Source organism: Hemiscyllium ocellatum, chromosome 9 (genome assembly GCF_020745735.1).
Source record: "Hemiscyllium ocellatum isolate sHemOce1 chromosome 9, sHemOce1.pat.X.cur, whole genome shotgun sequence".
NCBI classification, from domain to species: domain Eukaryota; kingdom Metazoa; phylum Chordata; class Chondrichthyes; order Orectolobiformes; family Hemiscylliidae; genus Hemiscyllium; species Hemiscyllium ocellatum.
In genome coordinates, this window is record NC_083409.1 from 42,165,553 (window position 1) to 42,185,297 (window position 19,745).

General features: G+C 42.9%; 1 protein-coding gene across 4 annotated transcripts in view; it reads right to left on the reverse strand.

Moving 5' to 3' along the window:
• Window positions 1–19,745, reverse strand: part of kcnt2 (potassium channel, subfamily T, member 2) — a 686,368-nt gene that overhangs the window by 168,984 nt on the left and 497,639 nt on the right. For all 4 annotated transcript variants that reach the window (XM_060829715.1, XM_060829714.1, XM_060829713.1 and 1 more), the window contains one exon: window positions 19,153–19,236. In XM_060829715.1, the coding sequence (XP_060685698.1) occupies window positions 19,153–19,236 (84 nt within the window). The remainder of the gene's footprint in view (window positions 1–19,152; window positions 19,237–19,745) is intronic.

Consider the following 19,745-nt stretch of genomic DNA (forward strand, 5'->3'; position numbering starts at 1 on the left):
ACAAATTACTCCCCGCCCGTCTCATTCGGATAATCAAGGTTGCTTTGTCCCTACAAATAAACACTAACTCGAAATCATGCTTTTCAAATTGCTATTACAGGTTACTCTTGCTGAACAGTCCATGCTCCAATCATATGTCAGCTTGTCACAGCTAACCAATAATATTAAAAGTCGAATATTAAATTCACATGCCAGAACTCCAGCATACAACTTAGCTTTCACCTGATTGGCTGCTGTGGAACAGAACAAGCTCTGGATTTGATTCCAGAGTATTGGCACAGCTCTAAACAATATAAAGTTTTGCAATAAACAATTGCTGTTGCAAAGAGTTCCGGGGCAATTTAGCAATTAAATATTAGATCCTTCACCGCTTAGGAAGATTAGTGACTGCAAAACAAAATGATACAAGCTAGAAGAGGGCTTCAGCTCATTCCCTGTCTTGGCCGAACTGGTTGCTTCCTGTGAAGACAGCAGTTATCTATCACAATGGTACAGAGGGATAATTGGGTAAAGTTCCTACTTAGGCCATCTTCCATTTTATATGGAGATCAAAGATGGCCAGGGTCCGAAGGGACTCGATGTACAAAGATCTGGACAACGGGGAAAAATTCACACTCAATGCCACCCTCACCCTGAAGGCCACTTTTGTGTGTGCTGCATCAAGCTGTGCGTGGATCCCCGGTACGCAAACACAAAGTGTCTTAGGCTCTACCTGTCCCCGGTGTTGCGAAGGATGGGCTTGGCCTCGCTGCCGCAAAATGCTTCAAGTAGTTGGACCGTTCCATATCACCTGTCATTCGTGGGGAAATTTACGAAGAAAAACACCTTTGACCACAAGTCCATCAGGAAATGGTCAGCACATAGTGTCCTTGAATCCCTTTGGGAAAAGGAGAGGACGGATCCTATCGAGTGGTTCCCTGGGCAGACTGTCAAAGTCATTTGGCAGGATGCCTCATCGCCAGAACTTTCCAACAAGCACCAAGATATGGCTTGGCTGGTGGTGAGAAGGGCTCTGCTTGTGAGATGCTTTATGCACACCCGGACTCTCTACCACACCGCATGCTGCCCTCGAAGTAGCTGCGGAAGGGACGAGACTGTCACACACCTCCTTCTGGAATGTGCCTATACAAAGGAAGTCTGGAGAGGAATGCAGTGGTGTTTGTCGAGATTTGTCCCGAGCAGCTCCGTGAAGCAGGAGTCCGTGCTCTACGATCTGTTCCCCGGGACGCACACCGAGATAAACATTAACTGTGCCTGGAGGATCATCAATTCTGTGAAAGACGCTCTTTGGTCTGCCCGAAACCTGTTGATCTTCCAACTGAAGGAGCTGACCCTGACTGAGTGTTGTGGACTGGTACATTCCAAGGTCCAGGACTACGTGTTGAGGGACGCGCTGAAGCTTAGGGCAGCTGCCGCCAAAGCACGGTGAGGAAAGACCACCGTATGATGTCTGCCTGCCTAAGCAGTGGGGGCCCACACAGTAAGTGGGCTGCACTGAAGCCTCAGCTAAATATATGGATAGTAAACATACAGACCTGTCTATATGAATGCTTACTTGATTTCTGTATGCAAAGAAATGGAATGTTTACGTATGTATGGCATGACCAATTGTACAGATCATCAAGATATTTTATGAATAAAGTATTTTTTGAAATAAAAAATATAATTGGGTAGAGTTCCTGACTTCAGCGACTCATGCTTTAAGTATTCGTATTGACACAGTACAACGGCAGGTTAGGCTTAGTCCTGATTGAGCAGCCTGCAGACATTCATAGTTGGGGGTTCAATTCACCCTTAGGGGAGCAACAGAACACGTTCACTCCTTGTGAAATTGTACCTCATCATGTCATCTTCAGAAAGAGAAAGAAAGTATTTGAAAAGAAAGCAGCAGTCAAAACTAAAAACAGGCAATACAATAACAACCAAATCTTCTTTATGCGCTACATGAAACAACATTACATTCTTCAGTCCTAAGTGCATTATAAACACAGGAATAAGAACGGTTAGTTCCAGTTCATCACCAACAATCTTGTGACAGCCATCTCATGAAGGCCTCATCTGCTCTTGCTGCTGCAAACTTAGTTCTTCTTTCATCATTACCAAGTGGGAATACCATGAAATTCACACTGAATTCTTTGCCTGTCATCCTGGGCAGAGTTTTCACAGACCATTGGGGCTTGGCTCAGTAGAAGTCAGGGTCTGAAAGTCCAAGTTATCAGGTTGAGGTCATGATGCGATCCTGCCCTCTGCTGCATTGACCTGGGATGGTACGCAAGGCAAGTGGAGAACACCCTTTGATCTGTCAGTTGAGTAACTAGGAGATCAATGAGTTCGTTAAGAAGCCAGTTAGGATCTGTTTTAACTTAGTATCTAATATCTTCCAGACAGGGGCACCTTGTGTCTTCCACCAGTCAGCCACTTGCTCAGATCATTGAGATGAGGACACAGTGAAAAGATCTTCTTCACTGAAGCTGAAGGTGCAGCAGAATTTAAGCCATTTACACAGAAAGAGATCCAATCCTGGTCATTGACAGACTGCTGTTTAAAACACCTCCGCCTCTCAAAGTGCTACACCAGCTGAGAAGTGATTTACAACTTCCAGAATGGTATTTCACCTGGTCCAGTACTTCATTCCCCTCCAGCTGAATTCCTCTGCTACTGCAGGGTATGAGTTGCAGCTTATGTAACTGCATCTCCCATCTCTGTTGAGGGTCAAGGGTAGAGACCGTGTGACTGCCAAGAGCTCCTGCACCACCTGCCTTCACCAGCATCACCTGCCTCCAGTAGCATGCATCTCAGAAGGTCAGAATGGAATGGCTACTGAGACCCCATAAAGAGAAGCCAAGGTCCCCGACACATGGTCTACAGCTCTCATGACATGTCCGAACACCAGTGCCTTAGACAGTCTGGGCCCTCATGGCTGACCATCTCCTTTGCAGCAGATTGGCACATGATCACCAGTGGTCAACAAGATGTCCGTCACTGCAGGTCAAACTCACCCTCCACCCCCACCCCCAACCCTGCCAAGGCATCTGCCAAGTTGTGTCAGAGTCATAAGGATGTACAGCATGGAAACAACCCCTCAGTTCAACTCGTCTATGCTGACCAGATCTCCCAATCCAATCTAGTCCCACCTGCCAGCATCCAGCCCACATCCCTCCAAATCCTTCCAATTCATATAGCCATCCAGATGCCTTTTAAATGTTGCAATTGTACCAGTCTCCAGCACTTCATCTGGCAGCTCATTTCATGACGTACATTTCAACCTCTGCATGAAAAAGTTGCCCCTTGGATCTCTTTTATATCTTTTCCCTCTCACCTGAAATCTATGCCCTCTAGTTTTGGACTGTCCCACCCCAGAGAAAAGACTGTCTATTTGTCATTTCCATGCCCCTTATGATTTTATAAACCTCTATAAGGTCACCCCTCAGCCTCCAACACTCCAGGGAAAACAGCCCCAGCCTGTTCAGTTTCTCCCTATAGCTCAAATCCTCCAACCTTGGCAACATCCTTGTAAATCTTTTCTAAACCCTTTCAAGTTTCTCAACATCTTTTCGATCAGAAGGGGACCAGAATTGCATGCAATATTCCAACAATGGCCTAACCAATGTCCTGTACAGCCGCAACATGACCTCCCAACTCCTGTACTCAATACTCTGACCAATAAAGGAAAGCATACCAAACACCTTCTTCACTAACCTATCTGCTTGTAATTCCACTTTCAAGGAGCTATGAACCTGCACTCCAAGGTCTCTTTGTTCAGCAACACTCTTTAGGACCTTACCACTATGTGTATAAGTCCTGCTAAGATTTGCTTTCCCAAAATGCAGCACCTCACATTTATCTAAGTTAAATTCTATCTACCACTTCTCAGACTACTGACCCATCTGATTAAGATCCTGTTGTAATCTGAGGTAACTCTCTTCGCTGTCCTCTACACATCCAAATTTGATGTCAACTGCAAACTTACTAATTATACCTTTTATGCTCACATCCAAATCATTTATATGAATTATGAAAAGTAGTGGATCCAGCACTGATTCTTGTGGCACTCCACTGGAGACAGGCCTCCAGTCTGAAAAACAACCCTCCACCACCACCCTTTGTCTTCTACCTTTGAGCCAGTTCTATACCCAAATGGCTAGTTCTCCCTGTATTCTATGAGATATAACCTTGCTAATCTGTCTCCCATGTGAAACCTTGTCAAACGCCTTACTGAAGTCCATATTGATCACATTTACCATTCTGCCCTCATCAATCCTCTTTGTTTCTTCTTCAAAAAACTCAGTCAAGTTTGTGAGACATGATTTCCCACGCACAAAGCCATGTTGACTATCCCTAATCAGTCCTTGCCTTTCCAATACAGGTGCATCCTGGCCCTCAGGATTCCCTCCAACAACTTGCCCACCACCGACATCGGGCTCACTGGTCTATAGTTCCCTGGCATGTCCTTACCACCCTTCTTAAACAGTGGCACCACGTTAGCAAGCCTCCAGTGTTCTGGGACTTCATCTGTGACTATCCATGATAAAAATATCACAGTAAGAGGCCCAGCGATCACTTCCATAGTTTCCCACAGAGTTCTAGGACACACCTGATCAGGTCTGGGGATTTATCCACTTTTATGTGTTTCAAGACATCCAGCACTTCCACCTCTGTAATATGGGCATTTTTCAAGATGTCACCATCTATTTCCTTATGTTCTATATCTTCCATGTCCTTTTCCACAGTAAACACTGATGGAAAACACTCATTTAGTATCTCCCCACCTCCACTGTGGCTCCACACAAAGGCTGTCTTGCTGATCTTTGAGGGATCCTATTCTCTCCCTAGTTACCCTTTTGACCTTAACGTATTTGTAAAAACCTTTTAGATTCTCCTGAACTCTCTTTGCCAAAGTTATCTCATGTCCCCTTTTTGCCATCCTGATTTCTCCCTTAAGTATATTCCTACTGCCTTTGTACTCTTCTAGGATTCACTTGATCTCTCCTGTCTGTACCAGACATATGTTTCCTTCTTTTTCTTAACCAAACCCTCAATTTCTTTAGTCATCCAGCATTCCCTATACCTACCAGCCTTCCCTTTCACCCTGACAGGAATATACTTTCTCTGGACTCTTGTTATCTCATTTCTGAAGGCTTCCCATTTTCCAACTGTCCCTTTACCTCCGACCATCTGCGCCCAATCAGCTTTTGAAAGTTCTTGGATAATTCCATCAAAATTAGCCTTCCTCCAATTTAGAACTTCAACTTTTAGATCTGGTCTATCCTTTTCCATCATTATTTTAAAATTAATAGAATTATGGTTGCTGGCCCCAAAGTGCTGCCCCACTGACACCTCAGTAACATGCCCTGCCTTCTCCTGCAAGGAAGCAGAATGAAGAGGTGTGAGTGTTACCAGTGGCATGTGTAGGGAGAGGAAAGGCTGCCCTTTTTGGAAGTAACTACATAGTGTGGACACAAGAGAACACAAGGCTGAGGGAGAGTGTGAGAGGGTTGGCTGCTCAGATGACTGTCCAATGATTACAGATGGATGGAGCTGTATCAGCCTGAAATGTGCTTTGCAAGTGAATGCTGGGACGTTATGGTGTGGAAACTAATGGGGACAAATGACAGAAATGGCTATTACAAGGGGGCCAAATTTTAAGATGATTAGAGGAAGGTTCAGAGGAGATGTCAGAGATGGGTTCTTTACACAGAGAATGGTAGGTGTGTGGAATGAACTGCCAGCAGGGGTAGTAGAGTCAGATACATGAGGGACATTTAAGCGATTGGATAGGCACATGAATGTTAGTAAATTAAAAGGTAGGTAGGTTAGTTTGACCTCAGAGTAGGTTAAAAGGTTGGCACAACATCAAGGGCTGAAGGACCTGTCCTGTGCTATACTGTTCTATGTTCTGAGTCATTCACATTGTTCATCCTCCTGTATCCTCTTAGTGTACTGTCTCCAGTTGGGAAGAATGTAATTTCCACTGCTGACTCCTTCCCACATTTCCATCCACACCTGTTTTGTAAGACAGAGTACGCTGTCTTCCTACTGTCCTTGGGTTAGATATGCTTCATTGTAGTCCCTCAGTCCCCAGAGCAGGAACTCCAGCTTGAAGTGAGCAGCTCAGGGAGCAGCCTTCCCTATTCCTGTGGTGTGTGCAACCTCAAAGAAGATGCTGCTAACTCCTGGTAACCCATGCTGTTGCCCCTTAAATTACAAACCCTCCCCTTTGGGAAAAAAAATGGCCCGTGCTCCCTAGTTGACCAGGAAGCCCCCAAAAAGGATTGTAATTCGAATGACCTAGGAAAGTGCAATGCCAAGTGGGCAACCAGTAAATCAGTTCTGGCAGTGAGAGAAACATTTGCTTCTATATCAAATGAATGTTCTCCATCACCATATACAAACATCAATCAACTTTAAAATAACACAATTTCATTAAATTTCCATTTATGCTTTCAGCAACTGCAGCTCACATCTGTCAGTTCACTTTTGAAGCTGACTTTCATAACTCACTCATTATTAAGTAGCTTTGATGAGGAAGAAGGATTTCCCATACATTGGAAAATAAATAAAAAAACTTCATATAAGCTTTTACAGCTTTGGTAAAAGTGGAAGAAAATCTTGCCCTCACACTATACTCTTCACGTTTGGAATTGCAAGCATTTCAAAAGGCTTCATCCACATGGAGGTCCCCAAGAAATGTCTCAGTAAGGCTTTCTTGTAACAAATGGAATATACAGTTACAAAATGATGCTTTGGATTGTGGATTTGGGTTGGCGTTAATTGATTGAATGGATCAAATGCAAAGAAGAAAAAGTTACCATAGTCCTACCAGACCGTAGGGCAACTCTCTCTTCAGATGCTTTAACCTGAGGTCACCATGCCTCAGGCGAGGGGAGAGGTTGAGAAGATGGGCTCTTCAAGGTAACCTCAGCTGGCATGGGAACTGAACCCATTATTTTGGCATCACGCTGTATTGCAAACCAGCCATCCAGCCAACCAAGCTGAATGTACCCCTAACTGCCAACAGGGAGACAGAAATTGATCCTGAGTGGTATTGCACAATAGCAAGGTGTTCCATTGGCTGCCCATTTTCAAACTCAGTGCCAATAAAGTCAATGGACCCAAATATTGGACAGAATACAATCATTGTTGCTCATGTTCATAGGATTTTCTATGGCATCATCTAGGAAGAATAGGAATCATCTTAAATGCTGATGACCATAAGGATGTAAAAGAAAATTTAAAATAGATTTGCAAACTGTTGACTGGAAAATCTGCTATTTAATTCATCGAATTCATATCTAGTCTTATGGAGGTCACAAGTTAAACTCCTTCATCCTACAAAGAATAATTACTCAGTCAGCATGTGTTATTTGTATAGATTTCCCTCCAGCTTGTTTAATTTTATTAAGTATTATCATGTGCCCCATCACGGGACGGCACGGTGGCACAGTGGTTAGCACTGCTGCCTCACAGCGCCTGAGACCCGGGTTCAATTCCCGACTCAGGCGACTGACTGTGTGGAGTTTGCACGTTCTCCCCGTGTCTGCGTGGGTTTCCTCCGGGTGCTCCGGTTTCCTCCCACAGTCCAAAGATGTGCAGGTCAGGTGAATTGGCCATGCTAAATTGCCCGTAGTGTTAGGTAAGGGGTAAATGTAGGGGTATGGGTGGGTTTCGCTTTGGCGGGTCAGTGTGGACTTGTTGGGCTGAAGGGCCTGTTTCCACACTGTAAGTCTAGTCTAATCTAATCTTCAAATAACTCAAGCAAACACTTGAAACACATTAAAATAATTGTCAAATTAATCAATGTAGTTAAAAGATGACATACATACTTGCATTCAGTTTAAAAGTGCCATGCTAATCTTAGAATGCAGTGTGAAGTGAAATCTTGCTGGTTAAATACAGATGGTTTTGGAGGTGGATGTTTGAGGTGCTTTGAACATAATGCATTAGAGCATGCCAGCTGACGGGTTGGTCCTCCAGCCTCGTCTTGCTGAAGATGGGTAAGCAACAGGAGTGCCTACATTTGGCTGTGGTGGGTAACCAATTGGTGCCAATTGACAAGTGGCTTGGGAATACTGTCAGAGACTGACTGACAGTCGCAGGTTGGCAGGTCACTTGGAGCTGTGCAGAGAAGCCGCCTTTTTCTATCTCCCAGCCTTGAGTCTCCCCATCAATGGGCAGAGAGTTTCCACTTCACCAAAACTGCAGCCATTAAATAAGTTTACCATTTTCCTAGAACTTGGGTCCTTCTGCTTCCAGAAGCAGTGCCCATCTCTCCCTGTGGGGCTGCTCGCAGGACAACTCTGCTTCCAGAAGCAGTGCCCATCTCTCCCTGTGGGGCTGCTCGCAGGACAACTCTGCTTCCAGAAGCAGTGCCCATCTCTCCCTGTGGGGCTGCTCGCAGGACAACTCTGCTTCCAGAAGCAGTGCCCATCTCTCCCTGTGGAGCTGCTCGCAGGACAACTCTGCTTCCAGAAGCAGTGCCCATCTCTCCCTATGGGGCTGCTCGCAGGACAACTCTGCTTCCAGAAGCAGTGCCCATCTCTCCCTGTGGGGCTGCTCGCAGGACAACTCTGCTTCCAGAAGCAGTGCCCATCTCTCCCTGTGGGGCTGCTCGCAGGACAACTCTGCGATCCATCCCACTGGTCCAAACCAAGTACATGCCCCACCCACTGTCCTTAGTTTAACAACATTTCCAGAAATTAGCTTTCAATTGTCTCCCGCTGGAAAGATGGCGTTGGTGGGCAACCGTGGTACCATCTCCTTTCAGTCACAACCTCAGAAAATGTCTGAAGGTCTCAGCCATAATGTGAGATAACAAATGTAGTCTAATAAATTGAACGATGATTGTGTTATATTGATACTGAATGAGTCCAGCAAAAGCAGCAAATCATCCTTATTGTGCATTTACAATGTACCTGGTGCAAGGCAGCCTTGCTTCACTCCAGTGCTAAGGGTATACTGGAAATTAAGATTAAAATCACGCCTTCATTCTGGGTTTACATAAAAACCTTAGTGTTGGTGCAAAGTAAAATAGTTTGCATTCAATAAACCATCGCCAATGCATTGTAATGGATGCTATTCTCCCATAACTTAAATAAATCAAAAATCCATGATCTGTTGGTGTAGTTAGAAGAGCTGTTAATTTCCCAAAGACTAAGGCAAGTAAGAGTCAAATGTTGAAGATCAAGAAAACAACACATTGTTTGTAGATTCATGATCAATATGATTTGCATGAAAGTAGATATCATACTATTTTAATGCTGTCTTTCGCACAGCAGTTTTGAATATTGGTTGTTCCTTAATGCTGACTTGCAATTGCCTTCAACATCCATTTTCTAAACGTAGCTCCAAATCTGAGCATAAGCTTAAAGAAGCTGAGCTCCTTCCTGATAAACAAGTAAGCTGACTGTGGTGTTACTGGTGAGTTAGGTTACATTAGAAGAGTAAGCAAGCAACTCTTTAATATAACAAAGGAAACACAATTATCCCCTGCACTCAGGATTCATTGTCTAGCACTACTAGAAAGTAATAAAAGTAATTTACACCCACACACATGAAGGACGTGTGGAAATCCTTTTGCACATAGACCTCATTTATCTATTGCACAGAAATGTTACCGCACTGACATGCCATTCAGCTCAGCCTCTCTGTGCAGGCTCTTCAAATGAGCAATTCACCCAGTTCCATTCTCCTATCTTCTTCCTATAACTGCACACTGTTCCACTTAAAATAAATAACTAATTCCCTTTCCATACCTCGATTGAACCTTTTTCCACCTCACTGTCAGGCAGTGCATTCGAGAATATAATATGCGGTGCGATAAAGTTATTCACATGCCACTTTTGCTCATTCACGTAAATCTGTGCCCTCACATTGTTGAACCCTTCATGAGGAAAATCTCCTTATTTATTCAGTCCAGACCTCTCATGACTTAAGTACAGTTTACTGAAATCGAGTCTTCTCTGACCCTCAAAGGAAAAAAATCCCAATTTCTCTACATTATCTTCATAACTGAAATTCCCCATCTCTTGCAACATTCTCATGAACCTCTTCTGCACCCTCTCCAATGCCTTCACATCCTGCCTGCAGTGCAGCACCCAGAACTGGTCCAAAAACTCCAACTAAGGCTGAACTAGTGTCTGACATTAAGTTCTACATAACCTCTTAGATCTTGTACTGTGCGCCCTATCATTTCTTACTCTGCCCTGTCACCCCTCACTGGGGCAGTGCACTGGAAATCAAGCCGTGCTATTCCTGGAGTTGTCAGAAAAGATTTAAAAGTTTATCCAAGTACACAAAATCCGTAGTTTAACTGTGGGCTAGACCAGGTTAGTAGAAATCATGGGCTTGGTTTCTGTACTAAACAAGAACTGCTATTCAGTACAAATAAAATAAATTCTAACCACAGGTAAATAACATATAACATTACTAGTTAAAACCGTAAAGCATCCCCCATCCCAACACACATGCAGATACACACAGATAACTCAAAGAAAATGAATGTTATGGGTGGAGGGAAAGAAAGGCGGGGAAGTGGTTCAAAGGTGCCAATCCTCAGGATTCAACGGAGTGGACCTTTTGTTTCCCAAGCTATCCAGTTCTCTGAAGTTTTCCTTCAGGTCTTTGGAGGTACAGCACCATAAAGCTTTTGCATTACTAGTTATAATCTACAGCTTGCAGCAACTGGTGGGAGAGGGGGGGTTAGACAGAGAGACACACACACACACACACACACACACACACACACACACACACACACACACACACACACACACACACACACACCATCTGCCCTCGCAGCACTCCACACCTTTCTGGCAGGAGCCAATCTGATAACTGCTGTCAGGCTGATGGCCTTTGGCATTCACTACTGGTCACAACTCCATAAACCAATCAGCTGCCGGCTGACTGCACATCCCTTGGTGTTGGTCTTACCAAGAAAAGATTTCCCCAGCTGCTTGAACAAAGCAGCAATGTTACTGCCACACCCATAGGCTTTCAGTAACTTACTTTTTCAATGTGTACTTCAGCAAAACAGCCGTACCTTTACCAAATTTGTAAAGGAAACCGTCAAAAGTGGCATGGTCAGCAGGAATGACAGGCTGAAGGCAATCCTAATAAATGAATCGGTTTTGGCCAGCCCTAATTTCTTCATTCGTTCTTTCATGTCAAACAATCCTTTCCTCAAGTCAGTCCACAGTCATAAGTAACATAAAAAGTTGCAATCTTTATATGCCTCCACACATCTTATACCATAATTCAAAAAATGCACTTCATCACAAAGTACGAGCAACACAAATCACAAAACTCCGGACTTGCATCCATTAATCCTTCCTCCCCTCCCCCCCCCCCGCCCCCAACCACCACCCCTATACATCCTGAGTGTTTCTTGAACCTTTAGCTTACTTTATCATCTTACATCAGGGCAGTGCATCTATAATTACATTATCTCAGCCAACAATGTGAAAGATCTTTATATTAAATGCTCAAAACTAAAGACTCCATCTAAATAGCGTCATATCTAAAATTTTAAACGTTTCAGTGAAAGCCAGCAGATTATGATCAGAGTAAATTAATGTTTCTTTGTTACCATGTCCAGCACAGACTTCAAAGTGTTGAAGAGCCAAGAATATTCCCAATGTCTCTTGTCCTCATGATTGACTGATACTGGTTTAGTTTCTTTGAGTAGCATTCCACTGGCTCCTCAAATCCCAACTCATCACCCTGTGTTAAGACTGCACCAACACCCAAGTCAGTTGCATCAATCACCATTTTAATGAGTCCAGAGAAATTAGGGCTGGCCAAAACTGATTCATTTGTTAGGATTGCCTTCAGCCTGTCATTCCTGCTGACCACGCCACTTTTAACAGTTTCCTTTACAAATTTTTGTAAAGGTCCAACTGTTTTGCTGAAGCAACACACAGATTTCTCGTAAAATCCACAAACTTACAGAAAGGATGTGGAGGCTTTGGAGAGGGTGCACAAGCGGTTTACCAGGTCACTGCCTGGATTAGAGGGTATGAGCTGTAAGGGGAAAACCAGGGTTGTTTTCTCTGGAGTGGTGCAGCTAATGGGAGACCTGATAGAAGTTTATAAAATTGTAAGAGGCAGAGATCGGGTTGACAGTCAGAATATTTCTCCCCCCAGAATTAATATGTTGAATATTAGGGGCATGTATTTAAGGTGAGAGGAGAAAATTTCAAAGGAGATGAGAGGGACAAGTTTTTTTTTACACTGAGAGTGGTAAATGTTTAGAACGCACTACCAGGGGTGGTGGTGGAGGCAGAAACGATAGGGGTGTTTAAAGGGGCTTTAAGATAAGCACATAAATAGGCAAGGAATGGAGGGATATGCACGAAGGGCTGGAAGAAGGAGTCATGTTTGGCACAACATCGTGGGCCAAAGGATCCGTTCCTGTGCTGTACAGTTCTATGTTCTATATTCCAAAAAAACCCCCATAATTGCTAATTCATTTTTAGGAATAGAGAATTCTACCGCTTTTGTTGCGCTTGGGGCAACACTCTACCTTGTCATATAGTATGTTTTAGGTAACTTACTCGGTTTCACAAATTCATTTTTACCTATATTTGTTCCTAAGCTAACCAACTGTAACTGCTTAAACAGATCTTCCGACTGTTTCACATGCACTCCTCACTATACACTGTCTAAATAAATTACAAAATTACGGACCTCAACTGTGACATGATTAATAGGCCTTTGGAACATAATTGATGGATTCTTAAACCCAAATGCCATAACTTGACATTGGTATAGCCCATTTGGTTTGACAGAATTGGATCCTTTGGCCTTTGATGTTGATGGCATTGCATAGATTAACCTTGGAAAGGAATGAGGCACTGCTATCAACACAGTTTTCCACTCATGTAAAGACTGAACAAACTGTGGATGCTATAAATCAGTAAGAAAAACAAAATTGCTGAGAAAACTCAGCAGGTCTGTCAGCATCTGTGGAGAGAAATCAGAGTTAACGTTTCAGGTCCGGTCACCCTTCCTCAGAACTGATGGCAGCTAGGAAAATGTGGATTTTTATGCAGAAGATAGGGTGGGGGGCAGGGGATAAGGAGAAAACAATAGGTGGGGATAGAGCCCAACAAGAGAAAATAGCTGGACATATAACTGGGTACAAATCTGGCATTCAGCTTTCTGTAGACTATGCAGAATCTTGTTGCTCAATTTAGTTTAGGAACTAATACGACTGGTAAACTTTGACTAGGTTCAACTATGGTTTCCCACTAGTTTTATACCAAGTAGGAAAAATAGGATGTGCATCGCAAGGACATCAGCTTTGCCATGTTACTGCACAGCATCGCTGGCTGTAACAACACAAACATAACTTGTCTGGCAACTTCATTCAATTGGGTGAGGTCAGTTTTAACTCACTGTAAATGCAGCAGAGGCCAGTCTTCCTTGATTAATTCCAAATGCAAATGTTGCTTACCAGTTTATTCTTTCTTCACTCTTCCTATTGTTAAATAAAAGCTAAGGTTGCAATCTGATGGAAGCTTTCACAACACCTGATTTCCATTCAATCATGTCAATATATTGTGTTAGTATGGGCACTATGGGAAGGACAGCTCACCTTCAGACAGGGTTAGAACCATCATGTGATGCTAGGGATGCCAACTGTCTTTACGTTCACCCTTGTAGCTACACTTAAAATGATCACAGAGTTATTGCTCGAAGCATATGATTACAAATTGGTTACTCTATTCACAAAGTCGTTTCACTTGTGCCATCCATGTACCTCCAGAATGCCTTCTTTGTCCTCCCCACTGTGTCCAGGTACAGTCGTCCCAGAATGGAAGGAGCCTAGCCCATAATGGAGCCTGTTGCCTTTGGAGTTTTGGGCAAGTGACCCTGGCAGAGTTTAGCCAGAGGGCCCAAACATGCTAAGAGTGTCCTGTCCAGATGGAAGCTCACCCTCTTCAGTTTGAACTTCAACAGGGTAAGGGACTGCAAGCATAGTAGAGATGGAGAGTGGGTGAGAGGGAGGGAGGGAGGGAAGATATTGCATGCAATAGCGGGATTGGGATAACATGAGCAACTTGGTGGGAAATGGGCGGAATTGCAAGATTACAGTGAATGTGAGGTGGCAGAGACAGGACAGCGGTACTTAGCTATGTACCAGAGGGTAATTAATCTTCCTGTAATGGAGTTATACCTCCATACCACAGGTACAGCAATGATCCAGGTGAGAAGTTCAGACCAGGCTGGTGAGGTCTGATACTGTGGTCTCCACTGGCAGTCCTGAGGAAAGAACATGTCCCTCTTCACCACCACTAGAACCTCCAGGTTCCTGTAGGTAAACTAGGGTGCCAACTTTCCCATCAACCAACTCTGCAGCAATACTTCCCATGCTGCAAGTGACAAAGGCAATTCCTGACTGGCAGCATTTCAGCTGATGCACAGCTGGGCTTTCAACATTGAGTGAACAGCAGGAAACCCACAATGTCCCATCAGCTGTTGGAGAGTGCAAGACAGTGTGCGGTCAGAGCCTCGAGGCACGGCGCATACATCATGAGCACCATGATAACTCCCTGGGTCTCATGGAGAGAAACCCTTCATGGAAGTGCTTGAAACTGACACTGAACCAAATCACTGAGAAAAAACTCAGCCTGGGTCAGGGAATACAACGAGAGGGAAGTACTCAGTGTTGACCCCTCGGGATGAGTTCTGGGACCCATAGCTCTTTCTACGTGTGGTGTAGAAGACGGAGCCAGGTTTTCACATTTTCGAATCCTCAAAGGTAACAGAACTACTTGATAAAACAATTAAAACAAAATAGAGGATCCTTGGTTTCACAAAAGTAATAACATTATGGTACATTGTTGGTTGGTTCCCAGCTTGGACTAGTGAGTCATAGAGATGTACAGCATGGAAACAGATCCTTTAGTATAGCTCGTCCATGCTGACCAGAATTCTTAAATCAATCCTGTCTCACTTGCCAGTATTTGGGCCAAATCCTACGGAACTCTTACTATTCATGTACCCATCCAGATGCCTTTTAAAATGTTGTGTCCAATTTTGTATAAAATAATTTGGAAGGAAGAGATTTAGGCCACGGAGGTTTATGAGAATGATACCAAAGATGGTCAAATTCAGTTAGACAGAGAGGCTGTAGAGGCTTGGGTTGTTTGACTTAAAGCAGAGAAGATAAAAAGATGATTCGATCAGAGTGTAAGGGCAATGATGCTGCAGACAACGATTAAGTCACCTGGGTCCAAGCTCCCTACTCTAACACATGACAATATGTGGGTGAAAGGAAGCAGATCTACTAGGGATGAGGGCACTGTCAGACAGGAAGGCAGAATGTTATGGAGCCTACAAGTGCATTCCCATGAAAATAATGAAAATCCACCATCAAAATTGCCAGGTTGCTCAACTGATTCTCGATGATCACTGTCTGAACATCAGAAATGGGCAACTTTTCACTATCCACCAGTTTGAAAACAATTGTGGTGCTGGGGAGATAGGGAGACTTTTCATTTTAGTCAGGCAACTGCTATGACTTGTAATGCATTGTCTAGAGGGAGATTCAATCGTAACGTGCCAAAAGGGGATTGGAAAGGGCTCAGTTGCTGAGCTACAAAGAAAATCCAGGCAATTTGGAACAATTAGATAGCACTTTCAAAGGACTGGCAGAGAGACAATGAGCTTAATCGCCTCCTTCTGTGCGATACGGTTCTATGATTTTCCAGGTTCTGTGTGGGGAAGTCTGATGTGTTGTACATTTCACACCAGTAAAAGTCACAACTGGTCAGAAAATGCACTTCGTAATATAACCAATTGTGTATTTTGTGAAGTTTGAGCCAGTCATCATTCTTGTGAGCTTTGAAAAGACTGGTTGCGTGATACACTGCTCTCAATTGATTTTGAAACTGTTGGCCAGGGTTGGCAGTAGGAAAGGAGATGGGAGGTTGGCTGAGTCAATTTTTTCAACCATCCTTCCTGATCCTTCAGATAAGATGTAGTGGGATATAAAAGCACGGAAGAAATGCATTTAAATTAAACGCTACACATAAATCCAGAGGCACTGACCTCAGTTTCATGCTGCTGAATAAAATCAATTTTTATACCATGGTGCTGTGGTCTCTGCTTAGTTTTATTACTGCTGCAAACAACACATGCCCTAACAATGAAAGAAACTGAATTTGTTTCCTCAATGCTGCATTATATTGCATTAAAATGCAATTACGTGAAACATTACTTAAATGCTACATTTTAAAAAAATTATTGTTACAAGGAGCACATTGTAATTGGTGCACTGAACAGAATTTTACTTGCTACAAGCTTGCAGCTTCCAACGTCAGGGAGAAGCTTTTGCCAATGATGTAGACGCAGATTCCCCTAATTAATCGACAAGTAAATAGACTCACCATTAAATATCTCTGGTGTTTGAAGCATGCATCCTGTGATAGTACCTAGAAATCATCCACAATCATTGAGTCACTCCTCCCCACCCCCATGCTTCTAATCTCTATTGAGTAGATCCAGAGTCTTCAACTGCTCTTCACATGTCAAGGCCTTCATCCCCAGGATTATTCTTGGAAATCTCCTCTGGATCCCCTCCAAAATTAGCACATCCTTCCTTAGATATGGGGTCCAAACCTGCTCAGTATTACACAGCCTCAGCAGTATATTCTTGCTCTTGTGTTCTAGCCCTTTTGAAATGAACGCTAACATTGTATTCGCCTTTCTAACTGCCACCTGAACCTTCATTTTACCCTTGAGAAAATTTTGAACCAGGACTCCCAAGTCCTTTTATATGTCAGACTTCTGCAGCCTTTCCCCATTCACAAAAAAGTCTATGCCTCTGCACATTTTTGTACATATTTTCGTATGCCACTCATTTGCCTATTCTCTTAGCCTGTCCTTCTGCAGCCTCCACAGCTCTTCAATACTACCTGTCCCTCAACCTATCTTTCCGTCATCTGTAAACTTAACAACAACGCCCTCAAGTTCCATCATCCGGATTATTAATGTATAACATGAACAGTTGTGATCCCAACACTGACCTCTGCGGAAGTCCACTCATCACTGGCTGTCATCCTGAAAAAGATCTTTTCATGCCCACTCTTTGCCATATGCCAGTAACCCCATCTACCTGCCATTGGGCACGCAGGAGCCCAGGTTCAGCTGCCAACACTGAGATGCAAGCTATCTCTATAATGGCTCCTCATGTAAAAACACCGCTACAGATTTATTGCAAACATTTTCTCTGGTGGGTAATTTCTTGAAAGTGTAAAGGACAACCAGTTTTTTTTGGCAATTACTGGGTTGCTCTTCCAAAGTTCCAGTACAGGCAAGGTCACTGAAATCTCCTTCAGTGCTATATTATTACATGAACTTTGGGAGTCTTAGTTTTCTGCCACCAATCCTGAAACTCTCCCCCATTCATGTTCATTACTTTCCATTCAGAGACTAATACGTCATGCCACCTTTGGATTTATGACACCTGTCTATTAACTCTCCCCCTCCCAGTCCTCCACAATAGGAGTCACCTCCTTCTTGTTATAGGTTCCTCACAAAGTCAAACAGTTAATGCTGGAAACAGGGCAGCTGACTTCCTGTTGCTTTCCATTAGATGCTACCCAACTCTTTTAAGAGTTATAGAAAGAGTCTAGAGAAAATTCAGGGTCATAATATCTGGTCAATGGGAACAGAATTAGCTAAAAATAACATATAATTCAAAGAACCAATTTGAGATTTCAAAGCAACTGGGATGAAAGTAGTCTTTAAAACATTGTAGGTATACAATATTATTCTGGCCACTAAGAAATTGTGACAATTTATTCAGCAACATCAGCAAGGCCGACTAGAACATACAGTTGCTTAGTTACCATCCAGGGCTTAACACTGATTATTATTGAATGCAAATTTCTTAAGAATTAAAATCAGCAAAGAATCTCATTTCTCAGTCACACAAATATTCACACTTAAGATTTAATAAAACCAATAAAATTTGCCAAATAGTGATTCCTTCTTTTAAGGGCCAAGATGCAGAGTGTGCAATGCCACCAGGTTTGAAAGACTAAATGCGATGGTGACATCAATCAGCAAGTGTTCTTAGATGATGCCAAACAGGCAATGAAGGGAAATCGTCTGCTTGGTACTTTTTGGAAGTGGATTTTGGAAGTTCAGTACCCTCAGCCTGTGAATATGCGTGCAAAACAAAAGCAAATTTATCTTCTAATTTCTGAATAAATCAAAAGAAAAGCAGAGAAAAATGAGAAGCTCTGAAGATTTACTATTTTTCATCTTCCTAAAGGTAGTAATGTGATTGCAAATTCTCTTAATTCAACATTGCATGTGTTTGTTCTCCCCATTGTATAAGAGGACTGTTCGGTGGAGCAGCAACCACAATATTACTAATGAGATGAAATACAAAAAGTTACCATAGAGAGAGAGAGAGAGACAGAGAGAAAGAGATTAGAGGATGGCAAACATTTTCTAACATTTGACATTTCTGATGCAACACCCATATTTGTCTTTCTGTCTGTTCTGTAGATTCTGAGTCTCCTCTGCCATAAAGGCAAAAGTCAAACCGTCTTACCAGACCATAGGGCTGCTCTCTTATGACAGAGAGATGATTGGTGGTTAGTTTGACTCAAGGGTCACCATATCTCAGACAAGGGGAGAGGTTGAGAAGAAGAGTCCTTTAGGGTAACCTTAGCTGTCACTCTGCATCACAAACAAATAGTTCAGCCAACTAAGTAAACTGGCAGCCAAGATTGAATATTTTTGTAAAACTAAATCGCAGCAGATGGCTTTGATCCATCTGGGTTACAGGTCTAGCATACTTGCGCTGTGCCACTCTGCTTGAGATCTTCTGCTGAATCCACATTTCAAGAGCTCGTATTACTTCTCTTATTCTCTTTTTGCAGAGTCCAACTCTGACATCTATAGACAGCAACAGAGTACAATACCTAACTGTTCTAGGTTCTGGTCGGCAACACATGATAAATGCAGCTGACAGAGGTCCAAAAAATCTGATCCTCCGTTTAGGGGTAATTTGAACCATGAATATTCTAGAGAAACAGGACATCAGACAATAAAACACTAAGTAAGAAATGTAACAAATGCTTAAGGAACAATTTGCCTTAGGATTTGCAAGAATGTAAAAACAGAACTTACTGCACAGAGAAATCCCGAACCTGGAGTGGTATCCAGTCCTAAAAGCAGTCTTGTAATGGAGATCATGTAGTCCTTCACAAATGACTGCAAGCAAAATGAAAACAGTCATTTAAATAATAAGTGAATGGAAACACCTACCACAGTGAATTGTTATTTACTCCTACAGGCCGTATGAAAGTGTGCTTAACATGAGCAGATAATTGAATTGCCTCACCAGCAGGAAATTCAACAATGACCCTCTGTCATTGTCCATGGATACGTTATAGACCCATACAGGCCGTTGTGCCATAATGCTCGCTTTGTCAGTATGAATTGGCTATGACAAATTGTGGGCGTTTTTTTGGATAATATGAACTTTCTATTGAGTGAATGGAGTGATTTTCTCGTAGTGATTTACTCCAGCGTGATTTTCTGTAGCGTGAGGTTACAGAGGGACACAACTGTCGCATTATAGCAGAACGACCTGTAATAACAAACTAAAAAAAATCAATTATCTGAGAAGTTAGTCAGATTTCAGTACTTAATGACAAATTCCTTGTTTTTAAAGACATAGACGGTATTACTGCAGTGATAGGTGTATTTACTTCTATTTT